The sequence below is a fragment of the Rana temporaria genome, chromosome 6 (genome assembly GCF_905171775.1).
Source record: "Rana temporaria chromosome 6, aRanTem1.1, whole genome shotgun sequence".
NCBI classification, from domain to species: Eukaryota; Metazoa; Chordata; class Amphibia; order Anura; family Ranidae; genus Rana; species Rana temporaria.
Genome location: NC_053494.1, coordinates 155,126,316 through 155,151,207, shown reverse-complemented (window position 1 = coordinate 155,151,207; position 24,892 = coordinate 155,126,316). Strand labels below are relative to the sequence as shown.

General features: G+C 41.3%; 2 protein-coding genes across 2 annotated transcripts in view; one reads left to right on the top strand and one right to left on the bottom strand.

Moving 5' to 3' along the window:
* Positions 1–16,626, top strand: part of ITGA4 (integrin subunit alpha 4) — a 204,179-nt gene extending 187,553 nt beyond the window's left edge. The window contains exons 22-28 of the mRNA XM_040357643.1: positions 22–109; positions 1,074–1,181; positions 2,355–2,474; positions 2,883–3,002; positions 5,464–5,559; positions 10,193–10,312; positions 15,982–16,626. Coding sequence (XP_040213577.1) covers positions 22–109; positions 1,074–1,181; positions 2,355–2,474; positions 2,883–3,002; positions 5,464–5,559; positions 10,193–10,312; positions 15,982–16,080 — 751 coding nt within the window. The 3' untranslated portion in view covers positions 16,081–16,626. The remainder of the gene's footprint in view (positions 1–21; positions 110–1,073; positions 1,182–2,354; positions 2,475–2,882; positions 3,003–5,463; positions 5,560–10,192; positions 10,313–15,981) is intronic.
* A 6,335-nt stretch (positions 16,627–22,961) lies between these two features.
* CERKL (ceramide kinase like) overlaps positions 22,962–24,892 on the bottom strand; it is a 165,406-nt gene continuing 163,475 nt past the window's right edge. Inside the window, exon 13 of the mRNA XM_040357642.1 lies at positions 22,962–23,209. Within this exon, the coding sequence (XP_040213576.1) occupies positions 23,128–23,209 (82 nt within the window). The 3' untranslated portion in view covers positions 22,962–23,127. The remainder of the gene's footprint in view (positions 23,210–24,892) is intronic.

Here is a 24,892-nt window from a genome sequence, read left to right as displayed (position 1 = left end):
CAGTTTTCTTTGTTACTTTAGCTCGGCATCTCCGGTATCATTTGTCTACGGCCCACCAGATGATGAGAAGATCATATGCATCAAGGAAAAAATAGACTATACGTTCAAAGTTTGTACCATATACAGTAGATGTTTCTTTTAATTATGATTTAAATATGCATGTGCCATAGACAGGGCTGCTGTTAGAAATCACAGGGCCCCGTACAGCCTACCTGACAGGGCCCCCCTGGCTCCCCCCAAATATATCAAAACAATATTTTCACAAACACACTAAAATCATTATCAGCGGACACAAACCTGTTTGAATTAGCCCATTATCTGTAAGTAAATTGCACACACAATACAGTCCCATAATTTCCATCCCATGCAAACATTTTCTTGGTAGGTAATTGTCTGGTGAGTCAGAATTAGTCCATAGATGCTGAGATTATGGATAGATCGTAAACAACCTTTGCTGGTAATCAGTATGTAATCAGTATGTGTGGCTTACATCTGTCCTCAAAATGATTTAAAATCTTCATTGAGAAGTAAGTAATACCTAAAAGCTAATTTATGCTGCCTTGATGTCATTGGCTTCCAATCAGAAGTTTCGTTGTCTTCAAAGGGCTTTACAAAATTAGCCCCAGTGTATTTTTCTAACCTTGCTCACGAGCTGAAATTTCTACTTCTCTGCTGAGCTACTTATGCCTTCTCCACTCCCCTACATGGCTACAGAATTTCTCTGAATTAGCCCCATTTTCGGGAATTCTCTCCATTGACTAGTCTCTACCAATTTTTGAACAGTCATTCAAAACCCACCATCCCTACCCCAACGTATTGCCATATAACTGACCCTAATTGCCCAAAACCCCTTGCCTGCTCCCTTGTGTCTTTTGTTTACTTACCTCTTAGATTGTGGATTTGTTACTTTTTCAACTTTGTGAAGAATTTTTTTTTGTCTAGACTCATTGTACCATATTATTTAATGTACAAGATTTTCCTTTATAAATAAAGAAAACAAATAATTGCCCTTTGCCAGGTTTGGTTTTAATACTTTCGCTAGAAAACAACATTCTCTTGTTTTTCTTATTTAGGTGATCAATGTTGGACCAAGTCTCGTTCCAAATGCTGTATTTGAGATTAGGTTACCCAACACGTTTGCTCCAAGTGACATCAAGTTATTTCAGATTTTGGATGTTAAAGTAAGTTATATATATCATTATAGAAAACAATGCATGAAAAATGTGTGTGTTGTATGCACCAGCCATATAAGTGCCAAGTGTTTAGGCTTGTACTTAATCATCAGGTTTAATGTAATAAAGTAACTCCACTGAATCTTTCTTGGCTTTAGGGCTCCTATATTATATGATGGGCAAGTATTTTTTTGCTGCAACTCAAAACAGGTCTAATACAGTTCAGAATCAATTAACTGCAGGTCAGATATACCTGTCAGTAAATTTGGAGGGTCTCAAACTGATGGCAAAAGCACATTCCCATAAACACTTAAATTAACGCAAGCTACAAGCACTACTGTTTTGAATTTACAATGAATTCATTGTTTAAGTAGGCCCTCACACTACACAGTTGTTGGTAGATGTAAGGGAGATTGTTCAATCAGATGTTAATGATTGTAGCCAGCTTAAAACTTGGTGAACAAGGGCCGAATATCGGGAGACATCAGCCGGTTCAAATAAAAACTGTCCAACATTTGGCCTGTGTGTATGTCGGTCTGTGTGACAGAGGCTGCCGACCGAGTCCCAATCAGCGTTCTCAGAAAATGGCAGAGAGAGCTGATCGGAGTGTTCTGGCGGGGGGGGGGGGGGGGGGGGCGTCCTCCTGCTAGAACACAACAGCTTAGCCGGGGAGATCACTATACTAATTTTGCATTGTTAGTAAAGTGGCTCAGACCAAAGCCATCAGTTTTTTTCCTTCAACCCACTGAGTGGGCCGACAATATTGGTAATTTCATGTTCCTGGTTATGAGGCAGTTTCTGATCACCTAGGTGGTGAAGGTGTCCTCTGGTTGTAGAATGTGCTCACTATCTTATGTGGAAATTATCCAGCCTTGGTAATTCCTGTACTGTGGACCAGAGGAATGGTGTCTCTACTGGCCAGTTATCATACACATCCCACCACTCTAGTGATTCATACAAGCACAAACAGATATCTCTCCAGCCATTGTCCTCAGGGAGGTATCTTGCTGTCTACAGCCACCATAAGCTTTCAGCGTGAGAAATTTTTCATGTTTTTTTTATGATTTCTATGGGGTACAATGCCTGTTACTGCTCTTTCCAGGGCAAAACCTGCTTCCTTAGAATTTGTGTATTCAGTCATAACATTATAAAAAGTACACAAGTATTGTTTGTTATTTTTAGACTACTACGGGAAGCTGCTATTATCATACTGATACAAAGGTCTGTGACATACCACCTACCAACAAAACAATATTTAATGAGTTCATTGACTTCTTTTCAAGATCTGGGAAAAGGCTTTTGGTAAGTATTGATTTACCAACTTTTGTATTTTGTGTTTTTTTTAAAACTCACTCATATTTACATGAATGTATACAATGTGACAGATTATTTGCAAGAAGAAAGCCAGGAGTTGTATGTTTTTTTACCGGAATATAATAATACTACAGAAACATTCAGTAAGGCCTTCATAAGAGCACTTACATATTGTACAAAGTGCAGTAACCCATGATGGTAAACTATATTTTCAATTTTGATCACTTCAGAGAGTAATAATTACTTTACTACTACAGACTGGTTCTTGTTGTTTGCACTTACTCCTAGTTTTTTGGCTTTACTAAAGAAAGCTGTTAGTATTTTCAATTAGCGTTAGATCAATACAATAAGAAAGTGTTGGATTGTGACATTTATAAGTCTTTGCCCATTTTATAGTACTGCTATAGAGAAGATCCCTCTTGCATACATATTGCATGCCCATTTGGAGACATGGAAGTTGAACATGAAGCAATTGTGGAAGTAAAGGTGGAAACAAATCACGCTCTTCTAGAAATGGTAGGTAGAAGTGTAAAATGTGATGCTTTATTTCAGGGGTAATGAATTAAAATTCACAAAGGTCTAGTCTGTACAATTTTCTTCCAGCCAGTTCTCACCCCCCTTATAGTACGCCCTTCACATTCCTGTGCTCACCCCCTTTATAGCACCCTCTTCACATAGCTGCCCTTACCTCCACCCATTTTATTGCACCCCCCTCTTTACATTTCTGTCCTCACTCATTTTTTTATCACTCCCCTTCACATAACCGTCTTCACCCCCTTTATAGCACCCCCCTTCACATTTCTATATAACAGTAATAGAGCCATCTTCCCCTGTCCTATGTTGCACATGGCAGAGGGCAGGAGGCACAGCAGGTGACATCGGAAGCAGCTGACATCAAAAGTGTAGCACAGAGATGGGCAGAGGTCAGGCACTGGCCCATTTAAAGTGGTTGTATACCGCTGAAAGTAATCCCCCCCCCCCTGCAAGGTAAAGTCATAATGTTCTAGTATGCATTGCATACTAGCACATTATGTGAAACTTGCCTTACGACAAAGTGTTCCAGCGCCTCAATGTCAGTGCTGCAGGGGCTCCCATCTTCACTCGTCTTGCTTCTGGGTTTGCAGGCTCCGACTCTGTGACTGGCCGGAGCCGCGATGACGTCATGCATGCACGCGGGAGTCATTGTTCACCGAACAGGGTTCTTAAGGAACGGCACGGGTGGCCGTTCCTTCAGAGAGCATGCGCCAGTGATTTCCCTGGCTGCATGCAATGTAAATATCTCGTAATCGGTGCATGTTTAGGAGATATTTACACAACCTATAGGTAAGCCTTATTATAGGCAAAAGTCAGTAAAGGAAGTTTACTTTGATGGTTGCTAGAATGCAGGGCTGTGCTGCTCTTCCGATGTCAGCGCTGCAAAGACAACACACCTAGTGGCGGCTAAGGGAAAAAAGTGAATCCTAAATGCCACAAATGCAGCGGTTCCAGGTGGGACAGTCCAGACCCAGACCGCGGTCCACCATTTAGTGATGTCTGCTTTATTTGGGAGGCATTGCCAAATGAATAAAAAAGAAAAGACAGAGTGCGCCAATCTGAGTGCAGTAAGCCCAAATTTAATAGCTGGAGTAAAATAAATATACATATACAAAGTGCCTACTCACAAACAGGAAGTAGAAAAGAGACCAGAATGGGGAGATGTAGGCGATCAGCAAATGGATATGTGCCTGGAGTCCTGCAGTAGTCTTGGATGGCGGGCATCCAGAGTGTAAGCTGTAGCAAATCGTTGGAGATCGGTGTCAGGGAACAGGAACACCGGAGAGCCACAGAGGATGCGGCGTGTGCTTCACCGTGGAGCGCAGCGTGCCGTCGTCGCGCCGGAAGTGACGTGCAGGTCCGTGCCGGCCAATAGGATTACGCGTTTCACAGCGTCATCTGTTTCATCAGATCCATGAATGGATGGATCTGATGAAACAGCTGACGCTGTGAAACGCGTAATCCTATTGGCCGGCACGGACCTGCACGTCACTTCCGGCGCGACGACGGCACGCTGCGCTCCACGGTGAAGTGCACGCCGCATCCTCTGTGGCTCTCCGGTGTTCCTGTTCCCTGACACCGATCTCCAACGATTTGCTACAGCTTACACTCTGGATGCCCGCCAGCCAAGACTACTGCAGGACTCCAGGCACATATCCATTTGCTGATCGCCTACATCTCCCCATTCTGGTCTCTTTTCTACTTCCTGTTTGTGAGTAGGCACTTTGTATATGTATATTTATTTTACTCCAGCTATTAAATTTGGGCTTACTGCACTCAGATTGGCGCACTCTGTCTTTTCTTTTTGATCGTTTCAGAGCAATGCTTCTGCTTTAAAGTGCTGCCGCTAAGTGTTCCCCACAGCCACTTGTACCATATTCCATTGATCCAGGACTTTCATGGACACTTTTATTATTGGACTCTAGTATTAGAATTTTATATACCTCAGTTTATTCACTGGTTGCTCTGCTGGATCGTGCGCCACATATCCGTTTTTTTTGCATTGCCAAATGAATAGCATCTGACAAACATGGTGATGTTATTACTTACAATATTACATTTTTGTGCATGCTTTTGTATGTGTCTATTTGAAAAAAAACCTGTATGGCTTATATTTGTAATATATAGTCTGCTGTAAAAAATAAGTATATTAGATTAGAAGTGACAATATAACTGAAGGCGCAGGCTGAGTACATTGATAAAGGCTATTCAGGTGGGAGGTAGTTGGAATTTATTAAAGCCGTGAGCAGGATTTACTGTGGCAGTGAGGATGGGTTATCTGACAGTGTTAAGACAATGTTCTGAAGTCAGATTGTACTGTTAATACAAATATAATTTAAAGACATCAAATGCATTTCATAAAAAAAAAGTGTTTTCAATGTAATGTTTACTATAGTTTTTATTTAGAAACAACTTACAATATGTTGATTTTGGCACATTTTAGGAGATTTCTTCTTTTCTGCAATTTATGACAACAGCAGCCGTGACATTTGGAGAGAACCGAAGAGTTATCAACCTTCATCAGCAACAATCTGGACATGTGAGAATTTTTTATTTTTTTTGCGGACTTTTATAATTCAGAACCATTTAGGGAAGAGCATAGAGATTGTGGGCCAGATCCACATAGATGTAGAACGGCGCAGCGTATCAGAGATACACTACCCCGCTGTACCTTACCTGGCGCATTTTCGAATCCTCAGCGAGTTTGCGCCGTAAGTTACGGCGGCGTAGTGTATTTCTGTCGGCGGATTTGAAATTGGGCGGGTTTCATTTAAATGAAGCGCGTCCCCGCGCCGAATGAACTGCGCATGCGTCGTCCCGAAATTTCCCGCCGTGCATTGCGCTAAATGACGTCGCAACGACGTAATTTTTTTAACTTAGACGTGACTTACGTCCATCCCTATTCACAGACGACTTACGCAAAAAAAATTAAAAAAAATTTTGACGCAGGAACGACGGCCATACTTTAACATGGCAAGTCTATCTATACGCCACATAATAACAGCTTTAACTATACGCCGGAAAAAGCTGACTAGAGACGACTTAAGAGAATGCGACGGCCGCGCGTACATTCGTGGATCGTCGGAAAAAGCTCATTTGCATACCCGACGCGGAAAACGACGACGCAAACTCCACCCAGCGGACGCCGAAGTATTGCATCTGCGTTCCTGTCGGATCGAACCCAGATGCCGTCGTATCTTGGTTTGAGGATTCAAACTAAAGATACGTCGCAGGAAATTTGAAAGTACGCCGGCGTATCAGTAGATACGCCGGCGTACTTGCTCTGTGGATCTGCCCCTGTATTTTCAGCAAGCCCATTCTATCTCTTGTTTGTGGCAGTCTGCTCAGCACATGGTGTACTTCTGGATGCTCCTGACTTGGTACTGAACAATTTGTAGGGTTCCATTAAATATTTTTGTTCTGCCCCTTTGATATTTTAGCACACATGGCGTCATTGAGAATACCCATGCACTAAATGCAATCAGAATGAAAACAATTTAATATGAGTTGCCTTTAAACATTTTAATGTAAAGCACTCCCTTAGCTCCCCTCTCTCCCAGTCCCTGAAATATAGTCCAGAGAGAGGGCTACCATAATGGTGTAATAAGGCTACAAGTTGGCACCAGCAATATATGTCCCTGCTAGCATGCTCAGCATAAAAGGTAGACACACCAAACCGGGTGCCCTCTGTGTATCCTATCGCCACAAACCAGTCCCATCATTTGCACAGATCAGATATTGTTAGGCAGTGCTGAACATTGTTTCACAATGACAAATCAATTATTTGCAAAGTACATCAGTAGCTTCTCAGATATGGGAATTATACTGTTCAGATTAAATTACACACTACCACATGCATGGACGTACCTGTAAGTCGGCCCGTGGTTTGCGTATCCGAGCCGCCTTGCCACAGTATATATGCGGATGGCGGTTGGCAGGTGGCTAAACTAATTTGTAGATAACTGACCAACAAGCAGGGAAACATTGATTTCTCTGTTTGATTATTATCCACTTAGCTATTTAAAAGATAAAATAGAAAATCCACTCACACAAGAGCTGTATCTTCTTGTCTATGCAATATGTAATGCAGGGGTGCTCAACCCGTGGCCCAGAGAGCACTCTGATGTGGCCCACGACCTCAACCAGGGAGGTGCATGCCCATGCTGGTTGCCAACCCCCCATCCCAGAATATCAGAGTGCATTAAGCTGGCACTGGCATCAGATTGAGCAGAAACCCTGTAAACAATTTTTTTCCTCTGTGGTACCAAGCAGGGTGATACCAAGTGCACTTTATCTGGGAACTTTCTAGCAGCCTGTAGAGTGATGCCAGCATATTAGCACTTCTAAAAATGAGTTATTCTACTGCTTTCACACTGATCCGCAGGTGCAGTGCAGTTGCAGCTTTTCTGCAGGTTAGCTGCACTGAGCCAAGGACTTCTATTATACCCTGTGGGTTTGGTACACTTTCTGAAAGCACACCAAAACTCCCCAATGCAGGATTTTTGGTGTGTTTTCAGAAAGTGTACCACACCTGCAAGATGTAATAGAGGTCTATAGTAAAGCACAGCAAACCCGCAGGAAAGCCACACAAGTGCACTGCACTCGGATCAGTGTGAAAGCAGGGTTATAGGGGGGCTCAGGACAGTAAGGGCTTGTTTATTTTTGGTTTGGAGGGCGGTAAAACCCCTTCATTCATTGTGTCCTGCAACCAATTACCAAATCACTTAAGTGACCCTCGCTCATCAAAAGGTGTAACATTAGCCGGATCGTTCTATCCAGCTCCACAATTTTTGGGCTATTTTATTCCCGTGCACTTTGCACTGAGTTTTACATGCCCCCCTTTTTTACTCAATAAACTTGTGGAGTACACTTAGGCCTTGTACACACGGTCGGACCAAACCGATGAGAATGAACCGAAGTTCCGTTTCATCGGACCAAACCGACCGTGTGTATAGGCCATCGGTCTGTTTTCCTTCGGTCCAAAATTTTAAAACATGCTTCAAAACCGAACCGATGGACTGCTGCCCCATCGGACCAAACCGATGGTTAGTACAGAAAAGCATCGGTTCAAAACCCGCATGCTCAGAATCAAGTCGACGCATGCTTGGAAGCATTAAACTTCGTTTTATTCAGCACGTCGTGTGTTTGATGTCACCACGTTCTGACCCGATCGGATTTTGGACTGACGGTGTGTACACATATCAGGCCGTACGGCCACTTCAGAGGTGAACCGATGAAAACGGTCCGACGGACCAGTCACATCGGTTTGGTCCGACCGTGTGTACAAGGCCTTAGTCTGTCTCCTTCATCTTTTCTGGACCATTCGGGCTCCATTGTGATAACACTCATCACTGCACAACGGAGAGTACTGACATCAAAGGTCAGCCCTGGATATCCAGATCATTTGATCGGAGGCACTCCAGCTGCATTGGCCACTTTCATCATTCCTTGGTGGATACACGCTTACATGACCTTTTCCTAACAGAGAGGTCCACCCTTTCTGGTAAGCACATTTGTGTTTGTGGTGGAGGATTCTATCTCACACTTATCAGCAGAGGATTCACTCATGCTTTTCCCACGAGGGATCTTGTTCTGTTTCACTATTGGGACTTATATTTGATGAACGGACATTTATCTTATATTTTCACTTTTGCGCTGCACGTACTGTTTTTGTATACTGATTGTAGTGATTACCTATTAGTGTTCAGCTTGCAATCCTTTTGTGCTCATATTAGTTGTTTGCGCTTATTGTTTCCATATTTATAAAAGACCCCCAATGTGTCTTTTTTTTCAAATGGGCCCCCTGCAGGTTTATGCCATAATGTGCTTGTATACATCACCTACTAGCGAATTATGACAAACTTACATTTCAAACAGGGCCTTCACTGCCCCCAGCACTTCCATCTTCACCCAGTATTCCTTCTGTGTTTGTGCTCTACAGCTGTTTGACTGGCTGGGCTGCAGTGACATCACGTGCCACTGCAGATTGCAGTGGGTCTATCAATCCCGGGAGTACCCTCAAGTGTTTGGTTAAGTAGAGTCCTTCTCATCATTCTGATTTTGATGTTCTTGTACACCAGTCTGGGTCTAGGTATACTTTCCTCGCAGCCTATCCTTTGTGCGGGTTTCACTTGCACACCCTAACCTCTCCTTCAGGTGAACCAGGTAACCCCATTAGGGTTATTAATGCTCTGAGGGCTTTTGCACACAATTGCATCTTCTTGCATGATTGGTTGTCTGTTAGGCAACCTCTTCCTTATCAGAGATTACTTTCCGTGAATTTCAGGGTTAGGAATGCTAGACTTGTGCCATTTACCAGCTGTTTTTGTTTTTTGGACTTGTTTAGTTTTTCCAAATGTCTCATTTGGGACCTGTTTTCTGGAGATTGGCCCAGTGCATTTATTTCCTGTTGACCACACCTCGTTGTTTGGTCCAGTTTCTTCCTATTCAGGTGGTGTTTTTCTCCACTTGTTTTTTGGTGGAATTTTGGTTGGTCCTACAGTTCTATTGGTTTTTCCTTCAAGTAAGAGTTTACACTCGGAAGTGATTTTCTGTCCTGCTCTGGAACACCAGGATGATCCACGGGGCTCCCCTTTTGGTTGTAACAGTACCCTTGTCTTGGGAGGGGCATTCAATATTGATTTGGATGTTGGACCTTGAGACAATTTTAATGCAGATGGTTCCAAATCCATTTGAGCCTGTCATTGGTTGTTGCCCAATCACTAGTTGGACTGCTTTTGGACATCCCAAATGTTTCTCAATTCCTGTGTCCCTTGAAGGACGATGGAGAAAATAGGATTTTTGTACTTACCGTAAAATCATCTTCTTCAAGTCCATTAAGGGACACAGGTGCAGTTCCTTAGCATTTTTTTTTCTGGCCATATGTACTGCTTGTTTACAATATTGAGGTATGCTGGGAAGAGGATGGGTTATATGGGGACTGGCTTACAAATTTTTCTGATGGGCAATGTCTCAACCCCCTCTAGGCAGCAGTATAACCCAACTGTTTCTGAATTCCTGTGTCTCTCAAAAAACAAGAAAAAGGTAAGTACAAAAATCTTTTTTTAAATAGGGAGCTTTCAAATTTGTGGTGAAGCTTGAAAACATGTGCATCTGCCCTGATAGCTGCATGTGAACAGTTTGTTTAAACATCTTTATTCTTATACTTTCAGGTCCTATTAGAAGCAGTGCATAATCAGAAACCAAGAAGTCGCGTTATATATACAATCATCGGAATCAGCTTAGTATTTGGACTTCTTTTGTTTTCACTAATGACTTATATCTTATGGAAGGTAAATTTTAATTTTAAACACAATTAAAGTGGAGTTCCACTAATTTTTTTATGTTTGTCTGTGCTGCATGCCCTAATCTCATAGTGTTCATAATGGACAATTTTTATTTATTTTGTTGCTTGTAAATACCTTTATTTTGTAGTCCTTCATTACTTCCTCCTCCTTATTAGCCTAGGCTATTAAGTCACAAGGCTATTTGCAAGGGTTTCTGGGATAGGCATCATGTATCCCAGTAGTCCTTGCAAATGGCCTATTTGCATAGAGAAGGGGCGGCAACTTCCTCTGACACTCCCGTTGCTATGGAAACCTGACTGAAACCTATTACAGAGCTATTAATGAGCATGTGCGAGATCTGCAAGGCTGAAATCCTGAAAGTCATACAGTCTGGCTTCATGATGCCCACACTTAAGATGGCCACTGTCTATTTCTAGATTATAAACTAACTAAATGCTCTAACAACCTAACAAAACGGACCTTAGTTTACAGACTAACTTTACTAGACTACATTAAGCTTGTGTATTACAGGGGTATTTATATTTAAAAAGTGAAATTGTGGATAGCGTAATAGGGGTTTTAAGTCCTGACAGTTTTTTTTTCGCCATCTGTGTCCTATTGTGGAGATTTTCCTTCACGCCCTGTCCCATAGCCAAACAGGAAGCGAGAGGAAATCTATGCAAATTAAGGGAATTCGTTGGGGACCCCAAGGTCACCCATTGGAAGATTTCCCCTCTATTACTTTTTTGGGACAACCCAAAATGTTGGATTTTCTTTTACTTTACTGAACTAAATTTCAATGATAATAGTAAACAGGACAAATAGAGAGAGGGCACAGACAGCATTACCAACTGGCAAACATTTTAATCCCTCTCCACTCCATCCAAAACAAACAAAAAAGTTTTGCCTTTAGTTATACTTTATGTTATCCTCTATATGTCTATAGAAATCCTTTTTTTCATTATTATATTAAACACAATACAATGACTATACATCACATTTTGCAATTTTAACCATTATTCTATATGAGCAAAAATGCAATATTGATACATCAGAAATCCCCTTTAATTATGTTGGACTTTATTGATGAAAGTTTACCTCACTTGGTTGCTAAGAGTTAAGCTGGTCATCCAGCATGCTACTGTATATACCACAGATGGACAAATCCCCTACTGTGCTTGTAACAGTTTTCAGGATATCCAAACAGCTGCATCCGATTGGACAGGGCAACCCACGTAACAGATTTGCTTAGGATGCACTTAGATTGTTCAGTTGTCTTTGTTCAACCAGCAGGTTGTACAGTGGAACCTTGGTTTGAGAGCGTTTTGATTTGCGAGCACTTTTTTAAAAAAAATTCTCACTCGGTTTGCGAGTGATGAGCATAATTCAAGCTAAATAGGCCTGCAGTATCTCATTTGGCCTGAGGTACGGTGGCGCAAGAAAAGAACCAAAGTGTCCTCGGGCCTTTTCGGACGTTTTCGTCGCTCTCTGGTGCCCCCCACCTCTGGCCGCATTCGGTATTGCATCCCATTGAAGTCAATGCGGAACAAATTATTTTTGTTTACATTGACTTCAATGGGAAAACTTGCTTTGAGATGCGAGTACTTTGGATTACGAGCATACTCCTGGAACGGATCATGCTCGTAATCCGAGGTTCAACTGTACAAAAAAAATGGACCCAATTCCTTCATCAACACATTCCATGTGGATGAGGGAATCCTCCCTGCTGTGTCATTGTATTCTGACAGTGAGAGAGTTCCCCGCCATCAGATCACACTGATCAGTGTTGTGGCCTAGACCCTGCAGTGCTGATCTAGTGGGGAAAATCCAATCCTAGTGATTATACAGAAGTCGATTAGTAAATCGACTTCTGTACAACCACAGGGGCCATACATGGTTTGAAATTCGACCAGTCCCTGCTGAATGACCTGAGTTCTGATCCATGTATTACTGGCTATAGTGTATGTTCGGCTTTAAAGGGAATGAAGTTTTGAAGTTTAAAATCTTTGGAAGATTAAATTTGGCACTAAAAAATCTGCTTAATAAGTCCACAATTTGTTGGAATTTCCGACAACAAATGTTTTGGTCAGATATTCCGACCGTGTGTATGCTCCATCGGAAATTTGCTGTCGGAATTTCCGACCACAAATGTTTAAGAGCTGGTTCTCAATTTCTGCATGCAATTTTGACACACAAAAATCCTATGCTTGGAATTATTGAACTTAATTTTTCTTGGCTCATCATAGTGTTGTACATCACTGTGTTTTTGACGCTCGGAATTTCAGACAACATTTGTGTGACCGTGTGTATGCAACACAAGTTTGAGCCAACATTGGAAAAAAATCCACGGTTTTGTTGTCGGAAATTCTGATCGTGTGTATGCCGCATAAAAGTTTTTATTGAGCTTTCAACTTCTCCTGATCCTAGATTTTGCCCATTCTTACTTGTATAAGGATAAGTGTATCCTTTAAAAGGTTAAAGCTCATGATTTGCTGTTTTATCATTTAAGGTTTGTTAGTAGCTTTTTTTTTGCTGAGCAACAAAAAGTTAGTATTTGTTTTCATGTTTTAAACTCAATTCAAGGGTAATGTAGTTCCTCAGTTTGAATCCACCAAAGCCATTGCTTAAAGTCAGGTGTCTATATTGAAACAGGTAGAAGTGTGCTTTATGCAATGGCATTAAATCACCGGCTAACTGGATAATCATGTTTTTTCTTGCATGAGAATGAGTGTGTTGTATGCTATCATTTAATGTTACATATTCCATTTTGGCTGAAAATAACTTTTAAAGGAAAACACATTTATTTTAACATTTCCCACTATTTAATTTTAACGATTTAAACATTTCTAGTTACATGTGGTTTCAAATTTTCACTGTTGTATTCTTATCTTATATAGGTTTGAAAATGCGGACCGCTGCATATTAGGGAATCTGATTAGGGTTCTCTGTTTAAAGAAAAAATTTGCCAGCTATCAATATTCAAATATTTACACATTCTTAACAAGGAGCGAATAAGCTTAAAATGGGCCCTCACTGACCTGCACAGCAGAAGCACTGAATTTGTTTTTCTCTGCACTTTTGCATTTTTTTTGCAGCCTTCCAATTACTGTAAACAAAGAACATAAGCTCTGGTAGGGGAGCCAAGCCACTCAGGGAAAAACTTGAATTACTTTAGTTCTTCTATGTACTTTGGATGAATGAATTGCTCAACATGACTGCAGCTAGAGAGATCAGAGAGGATTTGTTTTGAAGCTCATTAACTGCTTGATAGATTACTTGGATGTCCTTAGCATAGACAAAGGTTCACCTGAAGGACTATTTGGATAAGTTATGTGTTTATTTATTGATAGGCTAGGGGAGAATATTAGTTAAGAGCAAATATGGTTTCACCCATTTACTATTATAATTACAATCTATACAGAGACATGAGGAATTAAAAACTTAAAGCGGGGGTTCACCCTTAGAGGGCACTTTTTCCCCTTAGATTCCTGCTCGTTTTCTCTAGGGGAATCGGCTATTTGTTTTAAAATATGTGCAGTACTTACCCGTTTACGAGATGCATCCTCTCCGTCGCTTCCGGGTATGGGCTGCGGGACTGGGCGTTCCTTCTTGATTGACAGTCTTCCGAGAGGCTTCCGACGGTCGCATCCATCGCGTCACGATTTTCCGAAAGAAGCCGAACGTCGGTGCGCAGGCGCAGTATAGAGCCGCACCGACGTTCGGCTTCTTTCGGCTACGAGTGACGCGATGGATGCGACCGTCGGAAGCCTCTTGGAAGACTGTCAATCAAGAAGGAACGCCCGCTCCCGAAGACCCATACCCGGAAGCGACGGAAGAAGATGCAGCTCGAAAACGGGTAAGTACTGCTCATATTTTAATACAAATAGCCGATTCCCCTAGACCGAACGAGCAGGAATCTAAGGGGAGGAAAAAAAAAATTTAATACATGGGTGAACTCCCGCTTTAACATTAATTGATGACATGTCACGAACCTGAGCAAATCAAATTGAACATGATGGAAAATGCATAAGGAGAGGAAGGTGTATATCATAATGATCAGTGGATCTAGAGCTAAAAGACAACTTGAGTAACAGCCAGATCTGAAACTCTTGTAAAATACAACCTTACCTCACCCTTCCCACCTTTTCCTAGGCCCCCTGTTGGGCCTTTAACCACTTAAGGACATATACGTCGGCAGATTGGCACGGCTGGGCACATCCACGTAGCTATACGTTTCCCTTTAAGCCCAGCCGTGGGGTTGCGTGCACGCGACCCGATCCGAAGCTCCGTGGCCGCGGGACCCGTGGACCTGATCGCCGCCGGTGTCCCGCGATCGGTCCTCCGGAGCTGAAAAACGAGGAGAGCTGTGTGTAAACACAGCTTCCCTGTTCTTCACTGTGGCGCTGTCATTGATCGTCTGTTCCCTGTTATAGGGAAACACGATCAATGACGTCACACGTCCAGCCCCGCCCCCCTACAGTTAGAAACACATATGAGGTCACACTTAACCCCTTCAGCGCCCCCTAATGGTTTACTCCCAAACTGCAATTGTCATTTTCACAGTAAACAATGCATTTTTATAGCATTTTTTGCTGTGAAAATGACAATGGTCCCAAATATGTGTCAAAATTGTCCGATGTGTCCGCCATAATGTCGCGGTCACGAAAAACGCTGACCGCCGCCATTAGTAGTAAAAGTAGTAAAAAAAAAATATTAATAAAAATGCAATAAAACGATCTCCCATTTTGTAAACGCTATAAATTTTGCGTTTTTTTTACCAAAAATAGGTAGAAGAATACGTATCGGCCTAAACTGAGAAAAAAAAAATTATATATTTTTTGTGGATATTTATTATAGCAAAAAGTAAAAAATATTGTTTTGTTTTTCAAAATTGTCGCTCTATTTTTGTTTATAGCGCAAAAAATAAAAAACCGCAGAGGTGATCAAATACCACCAAAAGAAAGCTCTATTTGTGGGAAAAAAAGGACGCCAATTTTGTTTGGGAGCCACGTCGCATGACCACGCAATTGTCAGTTAAAGCAACGCAGTGCCGAATTGCAAAAACTGGCCAGGTCCTTTACCTGCCTAAAGGACCGGGTCTTAAGTGGTTAATGTGATGGGTGGTCTTACAAAAAGGTACACTGAGGGAAGTTAGAACGCTTTTCGAGGAAAAGTCCAAATTGATATATAATATTGACTGTTCCTAAAGTCTGGATTTACCAATCACTTTTGCACATGCTTTTCACCAAAGGTCACCTCTGCTTAGACATGTTTCACTATTTCAGGGTTTTAATTTCCCAAGTTTGCGATTGCCTTACTTTAAAACATCTCTATGACAATTAAGTGAAAGGGACACTGTTCTGTTAACATTATGGTTAATAAATATATAAAGGGACTGGGCCTTTCCTAAAAATATGGAAAATAATTCAAAGCATGTTTAGAAATAACATATGCTACATCATTTTAAAATGGAGTTGTCAAATGTGTTATCTGACTGCGGTTTAGCACCTTCTCTCACTTTGATTTCTTGTTGACAGATGTATATAACTGCTGTTAACATACATCCTATCTTCCTTAGCACTGTGTAATTGAATGAAAGCATTTTTTTTAATAATGTTGTCTGCCTGCCATTATATTATATATTATATAACACCTTGTTTTTATCTACTTTTCAGATCGGCTTCTTCAAAAGAAAATACAAGATGCTAGAAACAGACACAGACAGGAAGGAAAGTTGGAGTTTTTTAACACAAGATAAAAGAGAAGAACAATAAAAATATATCAGGACTGATAGCTAAATTTAATCTCCATAAGTTTCGGAAAAGAAATGGAACTTAGGATAGCTTTACCAAACAGAACTGGTTATTTTAGAGACTATTTATTGGGATTTTGCCAAGGTGCAGAACCTGTAATATGTTCTAAAGATGTTTATTTAAAGATCGAAAATGCACTGTGGCCTTTGTAAGTATGTACATGTATCTAAGGATCTCAGGAATGTAACACAAGATTTTTATGAACACAATAGGAATGTAATTCAAATTCTTATTTATAATGTAACTTGATGATGTACATTTGATAGATACTGTAGGTTTCAGATAGTGAGGGACTTGGATGCTTTAAGTTGACTAAAGCTATGAGAAAACTGTTCATAATGCCCAACTGAGTAACCATCTCATGTCTATGGTGGCAGCACCTGGCATGCTAATTGTGTAGCTCACTCTATAAGGAGCCATTTGTTTCATCTATTTTGCGATCAATTGTAAGGGCTTTTATAAGCTGCTAAAAATCTTTGTAGCTCTAGTAAAAAAAGAAAAAGAAAAGGCCAGCAAATGGTTAAATCTCAACAAGAGATGGTCTATAGAGCAAATATGGGATTCAGCTTTTATCAAGTCGGTGTGTACAGCAAGCTTCTACAAAAGTATATGCAAAGCTTTCAGTCAGCTTTGTCGAGGCCTTTAAATTATTATCCAGCTCCAGTTTGGGGAGCATTAACTGTCACTTAAAGTATATCAAAACCAGAGATCAACAATGTAATGTATTGTGGTGCTTGAACTACTAATTCCCGCACACCCCATGAAATTGGGATGAAGAGAAGAAGGCATGTTTAAAGTCCAGCCTAGGTGAAAAACCATGGTTCCCACCATAGATACAGTGGAGGAGTGAGCAAAGCCACTCAGGGAAAGAACGTTTATTGTTCACTATTTGCTGCTTATGGAACAAGCTGCCAACACACGGCAAAAACCAGACAAGACCCTTTTCTTAAATGCAGCACACTGCAAAGTACAGCATGTGCATTAAAGTTCTGGTTAAAGTTACCATAATGCACAAATATAAATGGGCCCTAAAGGTCCTGTTTCATCATTCTACTGCTGCCTTCAGAATGTTTTAGCCTGGGTTCACATATATGCGATGCGGGAACCAGCGCGATTACAGCACCGATTCCTGCATCGCATCTGTCTCACAGGCAGTTCACACTGCCCTCTGCAAACCACTGCGGGTGTCAATACATTGTTAATGACACCCCCCGATTGGTTCACAGATCACAGTGCGAACTGTGAACTCGCACATGAATCAGATCACATGCGATCCGATTCTAGTGCGGGGAAAAAAGTCCTTGCTACTCAGCAGTTCTATGGTTGAACTCGCACTGCACAGACATCGCATGTGATCGGCATCTGCGGTGTGGGTGCGAATCACATGCGATGTCTGAGATCGCACATATGTGAACCTAGGCTCACTCAAGCTCACAATAGGATTTTTACAACAGTGACACTTGAAATCCCAATTCTTTGCAGTTTACACTCTAGGAGATGTAGTTGTGAACCACATATTGTTTTCTACAAAGTACATGAATAATGGCATTTTGTAAAGATGGCATATCATCTTTCCTAACAGAGTTTTATCACCAAAACCAAAAGCCAAGTAATGGTCCGGAACGACCGGTGATCACCACAACATCTATTGCTAACATGGATTATTCTGTTTTGGATGAAATATCTTATAACTTTTTAAGTGTTTTTAATCTGATACACGGTAAACATATACTGTTTAAAGGGGTTGTAAAGGTTTGTGTTTTTTCACCTTAATGCATCCTATGCTTTACGATGAAAAAACACCTGGCTGTCACGGGCCCCCCAACCCCCCCATTTTACTTACCTGAGACCGTTCACCTGCTCTGTGCCTCCACGGCGTCCTCTTCTCCACGGAATCTCTGAGTTGTTTGGATAGATTGATAACAGCGCAGCCATTGGCTCCCGTCAATCAAAATCCAATGACGCAGGACGAGTCATACACTCTATGTCTATGGACAAGGAGTGTATGAGACGGGAGCGCGCCCGCAAGGTTACCCTCTTGGGAGAGAGCTTCCCAGAGGGGGTTAGCTATTGCGGGGAGGAGCCGCGAGAGCCGCTGTGGGACCCCAGACTAGCAGGATCGGAGCCACTCTGTGCAAAACGAACTGCACAGTGGAGGTAAATATGACATGTTTGTTATTTTTTTTTAAACGAACCTATACAACCAATCACTTTAAGTCAGATCTAAAGAGGTTGGGGAATGCTGGGAAATAATGGGTAAAACAAGGTTTCTTAACACATTGTGAGAAAAAGGAAATTTTGGTTTGTAAAAAAACACTAAGCTATATACTGAATTATTCTGAAAACGCCCACACATTTACAGAATGCAATAACTGTTAATAATTCAGATAATAGTGTATAAAGTTTTCTTAAAGCACACCTGTCAAACTGCATTAACATTTCTACCATTTGGCATTTTGAAATCAGTCTGGCATCATTTTGCTGGCTGTTTCTTCCAGCAGTGCCCGAGGCACTGTATGTAAATGGAGACTTGGGAGCTAACAGCGTAAACAAAGAGTGAATCGGTAATTGATAAGCTGCATTTTCAGTAATATTAGTTTAGCATAGAAAATGGCAACCTCCATTGTGTTTACATCGCAGCTGCAATTAAAAGATAAAATAATGGTTTTGTGTTTACAGGCCCACATCAAAATGTTTGTGAATTTCTTTTTTTCTTGAAATTCATTTATATAGCTTCTGCATTCCAAACTGCTTTTCCTTCCACAAATTGTATAGAAAGCCAAGCAACAATAGGTTATGCAGAAAATGGCATATGAGAGGGGTATATTATCTAACAATGTTAGGTATCAAGAACCATTTACATATTAAGCTGCTCAACGCATGCTTTGCCTCAAATTGAGGGAGATATAAGCTGACCTAAATTAGTATTAAATCCTCTTTTTCATAAACATATTAGTGTACATAAATGTAGCACAATGGAATATGTGAATACATTGAACAGGTCCAGAAACTGTTCACCTGAGATCCTGTAAAACCTGAACCCTTCCATCTGCTCTACTATGCTTCCCAGACTTACATTCAGGGAGTGCAGCCAGAGCGTTTTCACAAGTTCACATGACCCCCCCCCCCCTTCTCAGTCATTGGTTGCTAAGGACAGGTCAGGTGGCTTGCACAGCTTTTAATTTTGCCGGCAAGAGTACAGATAACAGCATAAAGGAGGAGAGAACCTAGAGGAGGTGCGAGATATGCTCTCTCCCTCCTCTCTGTACACAGAAGTTAACAGAAGAACCGTTTCATGATCTGCCTCTCCAGGCTGCTTATGTCCCGGCAGTAGAAACTGTGGGTGGGGACAATAATCAAACTCTGTATGGAAAGGGAGTAACCGCTTCAGGTGGGTGTGTTGGGAAAATCAGCAGAAGTTCAGGAAATCAAGGGTGCTGGCAATGCACAAAGCAATTCATATAAGGAAAGACGGGATGGATAGCCCACTCCAAAAAAAACATAAGGTTGTCTTTATTGTAAAAAATGGATAAAAAAATGCACTACAAAACAAGCAAAACACAGGGAAAACAGCCTACGTGTTTCACAATCCAATTAGTGCTTAGTCATGGCACCATGAATAAGCACTAATTGGAGTGTGAAACGCATAGGAAGTTTTCCCTGTGTTCTGCTTGTTTTGTAGTGCATTTTTATCAATTTTTTACAATAAAGACAACCTTATGGTTTTTTTTGGAGTGCGGCTGTCCATCCCGTCTTTCCTTATATCAATCAAACTCTGTATAGTCCTGATCTAAGAGTTCTGTTCTATCTGCTGTATACAGTCAGGAAGGACAGAGCACAGCCTGCACCTCCTCCAGGCTCTCCCCTCCTCCCTGCTGCAGTCACTACTACTACAATGATGAGAGGGATGTAGTGGGATAGGAAATGTTGTGCTGGGTGAAGGGGAATTTGTGCTAGGAGGGAGATTTAGGAGGGGGATTTGTGCTAGGATTTACAACCTACAGACCACCTAACTCTGCCTTACAAACTACATTTGAGGGCTTTTTCACACCAGGTGCAGTGCAGCGCAGTAACGTGTGTAAAATTGCATGTTTTCCTGCCTTGCACAAAAATATGGTGCTTTTTGCAGATGTGTCTGGTGTTATTAATTCTTAATGACACCCCCACACATCCAGCAATTGCATGTACATTAGCGCACACTAAAATGCATGGTACCACAGCACTATGCATTTTGGTGAGGTGCGATTTAAATATCATGCCAGCACCTTTTTTTGCCTGTTTCAGGAGTTGCCTATTAAGAAATGCAACACGCGGGAACATGCAAAAAAAGAAGCATTCGCACTCGGACGCACCTTCTTGTGTGAACAAGCCTTTAGAGCAGGATTGTGTGCAATTCTAAAATTCAGTAGTCCCATCCCCAACACAGTCCTGGGTAGTTCCTCTCCATGTATGTCATGGCCCCTTTATTTCCTAAGGGGCTATACTCCCTAGCCACACCACACTGCCTAGGACTCATCTAATAATGACCAACCTTTCACCCCCATATCAATTCTCAAAATCCTTCTCATGTTGCAGTGCTTGGGCTTCACAGACATCACTTTTTGAGGTATCGGGAGTGTAACATGTTTCCCAATACCTAGCAGTACTGGCTATGGCAGTTATTGAGTGCAGAGAAATTAGGTAAAGGCACCTTAAGATGGCCCTTGTACACAGAACCCCTGCTTTGCCTGGGATAGGCCCTTTTTAATCTGTTTTTGTTCAAACAAGCCCACATGTGGATTGCACTAGTCAAAAGGTGGACACCAACTGAGTTTGGGTCCACACTCAACTTTTGACATCACATTACTTTAAGTTCTGAGTTTTATCAGAAACAATGTTTAGGGTCCAAAATCTGGGACCCAGAAAATAAACACATGGGGTCCTGACAGAACCAAATTAGTGCATCCCTTTTAATTCCCATAATGCTAAAGCAGCCTGTAAACATGTTATGTGAGCTGTCACGTCCCTGTATTTATATTGTAATTATTCACTGACATAATTTTCACCAAACTATAGCAAGAACTTTCTTTTCTGCTCACAGTGGAGAAAACCATCACAAAGCTGCTTCTGATAATGCAGTTAATTGCTAGAGTGGGCATTGCTTCAGCCCACAAAATGACTACCAGAATTATACACTGCTAGATGAAAATCATGAAACAGCTAATTATGATAGCACATTTGTAAATAAATAAAAAAGGAAAGAAAATAAAAAGCACAGTTCAAAAACAAACTTGTAAAAAATTTATTGCAGATTTTTGAAAATGATCTATACTGCAAGTTTACAATTTCTAGTAAAAATATTGTAAAATAAATGTCTCTATTATATGTTTTTTCAAATTTTTGTACTACTATTTTCTTCTTTAACAAGGTCTCCCCCCCCCCCCCACAAAAAAACACCTTTTTTTGGTTATAGGGCAATTAAAGACACACTGGCCCGGATTCTCAGAGGACTTACGATGGCGTAGCGCCATGTACGCCGTCGTAAGTCCGAATCCGAGCAGTCGTATCTATGCGCCTGATTCTTAGAATCAGTTACGCATAGATTTCTATTACATCCGACTGGCGTAAGTCTCTTACGCCGTCGGAGCCTAACTGCATTTTTACGCTGGCCGCTAGGGGCGTGTAAGCTGATTTACGCGTCAAAATATGTAAATTAGCTAGATACGTGAATTCCCGAACGTACGCCCGGCCGACGCAGAAAAGATACGCCGTTTACGTTAGGCTTTTCCCGGCGTAATGTTGCCCCTACTATATGAGGCATCCCGCGTCGAAATTTGAAAAAGTTCCGTCGTTTGCGTAAGTCGTCCGTGAATGGGGCTGGACGTCATTTACGTTCACGTCGAAACCAATTATGTCCTTGTGGCGTACTTTGGAGCAATGCACACTGGGAAATTCCACGGACGGCGCATGCGCCATTCGGGAAAAACGTCAATCATGTCGGGTCACAGTGCATTTACATAAAACACGCCCCCCTGATCCAAATTTGAATTAGGCGGGCTTACGCCGGCCGATTTACGCTACGCCGCCGCAACCTACGGAGCAAGTGCTTTGAGAATACAGCACTTGCCCGTCTAAGTTGCGGCGGCGTAACGTAAATCGGATACGTTACGCCGCCGCAGAGATACGCCCCTGGACGTGAATCTGGGCCACTGACACCACGGTATATTTCGTAGCCCAAACATATGTAGAAAAAGCAGGTATTTATCCTGATCACTTTGGTATCAATCTTTAGTATTTGAGTAATCCAGATTTTAGTTCCGAAACAACTCAGATTTACCAGCAGCTGGGGTTTGGGAATAAAGTGGATGCCTCTACCTGAGTGCTGAGAAATCTATACAAGCATCAGAACCAGTACCTTGCTGAGCAACGTACATAAATATCCTTAGTATGCTGCTGAGTGCAGTCATGTGTGAGGTTTTCCATTCAGCTACTGCAGCCCCGGTGGCATCAGGGTGGTGATGGTGGGGGATCAAGCTGCAGGCTATGGAGGGAGAGAAAGCCCAAAATCTAAAAACTGGATCATTTGAAAAGGAAAGAACAGATTGATACCAAAGATCTGCATTAAGTGCTAAAAGCTTATTTTACTGCAGATTTTCAGACTATAATATTTCCTGTGGTGACAGGGTCCCTTTACGGCACCAAGTGTTTAAACGTAAGTTTACCTCAAGGATCCTGGTGTTAAGATCCATGTGGTAGAGTTCATCTCTTGTACAAAGCAATGGAATAACATTGCAATGGAAAACCTTTGCAACATAAGTCCAGAGGTAACTAAGTTGATGCTGTAATCTATATACACTGAAAAATCATTTTGAGGGAAGATCTTTAATTTGTGTTGGCTTGAATGTTTTATGGCTGTAAAATGCGTTTAAAATACAAGATTACTTCTGAATGAAAAAACAATGTTTCTACTGTCACAAATAAAAATGTCATTTATAAAAAGTGCGGTATGTGAGCATTTTTTTCTCTGCGCTACAAGCAATTGCACTTTCCGTTCACTTCATCCAGCTCTTCAATGTTCGTCCCATAGAGATTAATCAGTTCAGGATGTAATCTATAAAATGAAGAACATTCATTTTAAATTCACTGCTGGAAATTAAATGAATTTAATGAATTACATTTTTTTCATGCAGACTACTTTAAGGTTTACTTAACTATTACAAGTAAACTAGAATTTTGCACTAAAGTGCAACAATTTTTTTTTTGTTCAGGTCAGCTGTGGAAGGGTCTGGCTTTACTACGATTGAATCGGCTGGAGCTCCCCTTCATATGTGAGGTATCTCTGTAAGGCTGGATTTACACCTATGCATTTTTTGCGCTTTTTGCATTTTGCAGATTTGCACTACAGTCCATTTAACCACTTGTCAACTGCCTTCAAAAGACAGCGGGAGGAAGACTCTGTTATTCTGGGTGGACGTCATATGACGTCGCGCCTTCAAAATCCACTAGGGGGCGCGCATGTGTACCCGATGCGTCACTGAGGACCTGATGCGCATGCCCGGTGGCTGCGATAGCCGCCGAGCACCCGCAATTGCCCAGTAACTGAGCAGGAAACTGAGCAGGAAAGTGGATCTGTGGATCCACATCCTGTCAGGGAGAGGGGACCGATGGTGTGTCCCTTGTACATAGGGACAACCATCGGTCACCTCCCTCAGTAAGAATCACTCACTAGGGAATACATTAACCCCTTGATCGCCCCCTAGTGTTAACCCCTTCCTTGCCAGTCACATTTATACAGTAATCAATGCTTTTTTATAGCAGGGATCCCTGTATAAATGTAAATGGTCCCAAAAATGTGTCAAAAGTGTCCGATGTGTTCGGCGCAATATCGCAGTCATGATAAAAATCGCTGATCGCCGCCATTACTAGTAAAAAAAATAATAATAATAAAAATTCCATAAATCTGTCCCCTATTTTGTAGACGCTATAACTTTTACGCAAACCAATCAATATACGCTTTTTTGCGATTTTTATGATTTTAAGAATACGTATCGGCCTAAACTGAGGAAAAAATAAGTTTATAAAAAAATAAATGGATATTTATTATAGCTAAAAATAAAACTTTTTTTTTTTTTTTTCAAACTTGTCCCTCTTTTGTTTATAGCGCAAGAAAAAAAACACAGAGGTGATCAAATGCCACCAAAATAAAGCTCTATTTGTGGGGAAAAAAATGGGTACAGTGTTGCATGACCGCGCAATTGTCATTGAAAGTGTGACAGCGCTGAAAGCTGTAAATTGGTCTGGGCAGGAAGGGGGTGAAAGTGCCCTGTAGGCAAGTGGTTAACATGGTTTCCTATGGAGTATGTTCTGTAGAGCAAATCTGCAAAATGCAAAAAGCACTAAAAATGCATAGGTGTGAATCCAGCCTTAGAAAGAATTTCCTAACTTTGCATAACTTTAATTAAGAAGCCTTTTCCCCAGATTACATTTACTTGACTTATATTCAATTATGGAAAAATGGTGAGATAATCACATTGTTAATGGCTTGATCATTTCCAAAAGCCCTATTAACAGTGTCATTGCCATGGCTGTAAGAAAGAAAGATTGGCATTTAGAGAAAATCATGCCAAGCTGCAGCCTGAAATACAAAGGTAATTATTAATGGAACAACTTTACAATACAGCTTGTAGCAATTGCCATGTTGTATTCACGTAGTTGGTTTACTAAAGGCAAATAGACTGTGCACATTGCAAGTGCAGTTGCAAGTGGATTAGCTCCAGAGCTAAGCAAATGAGGT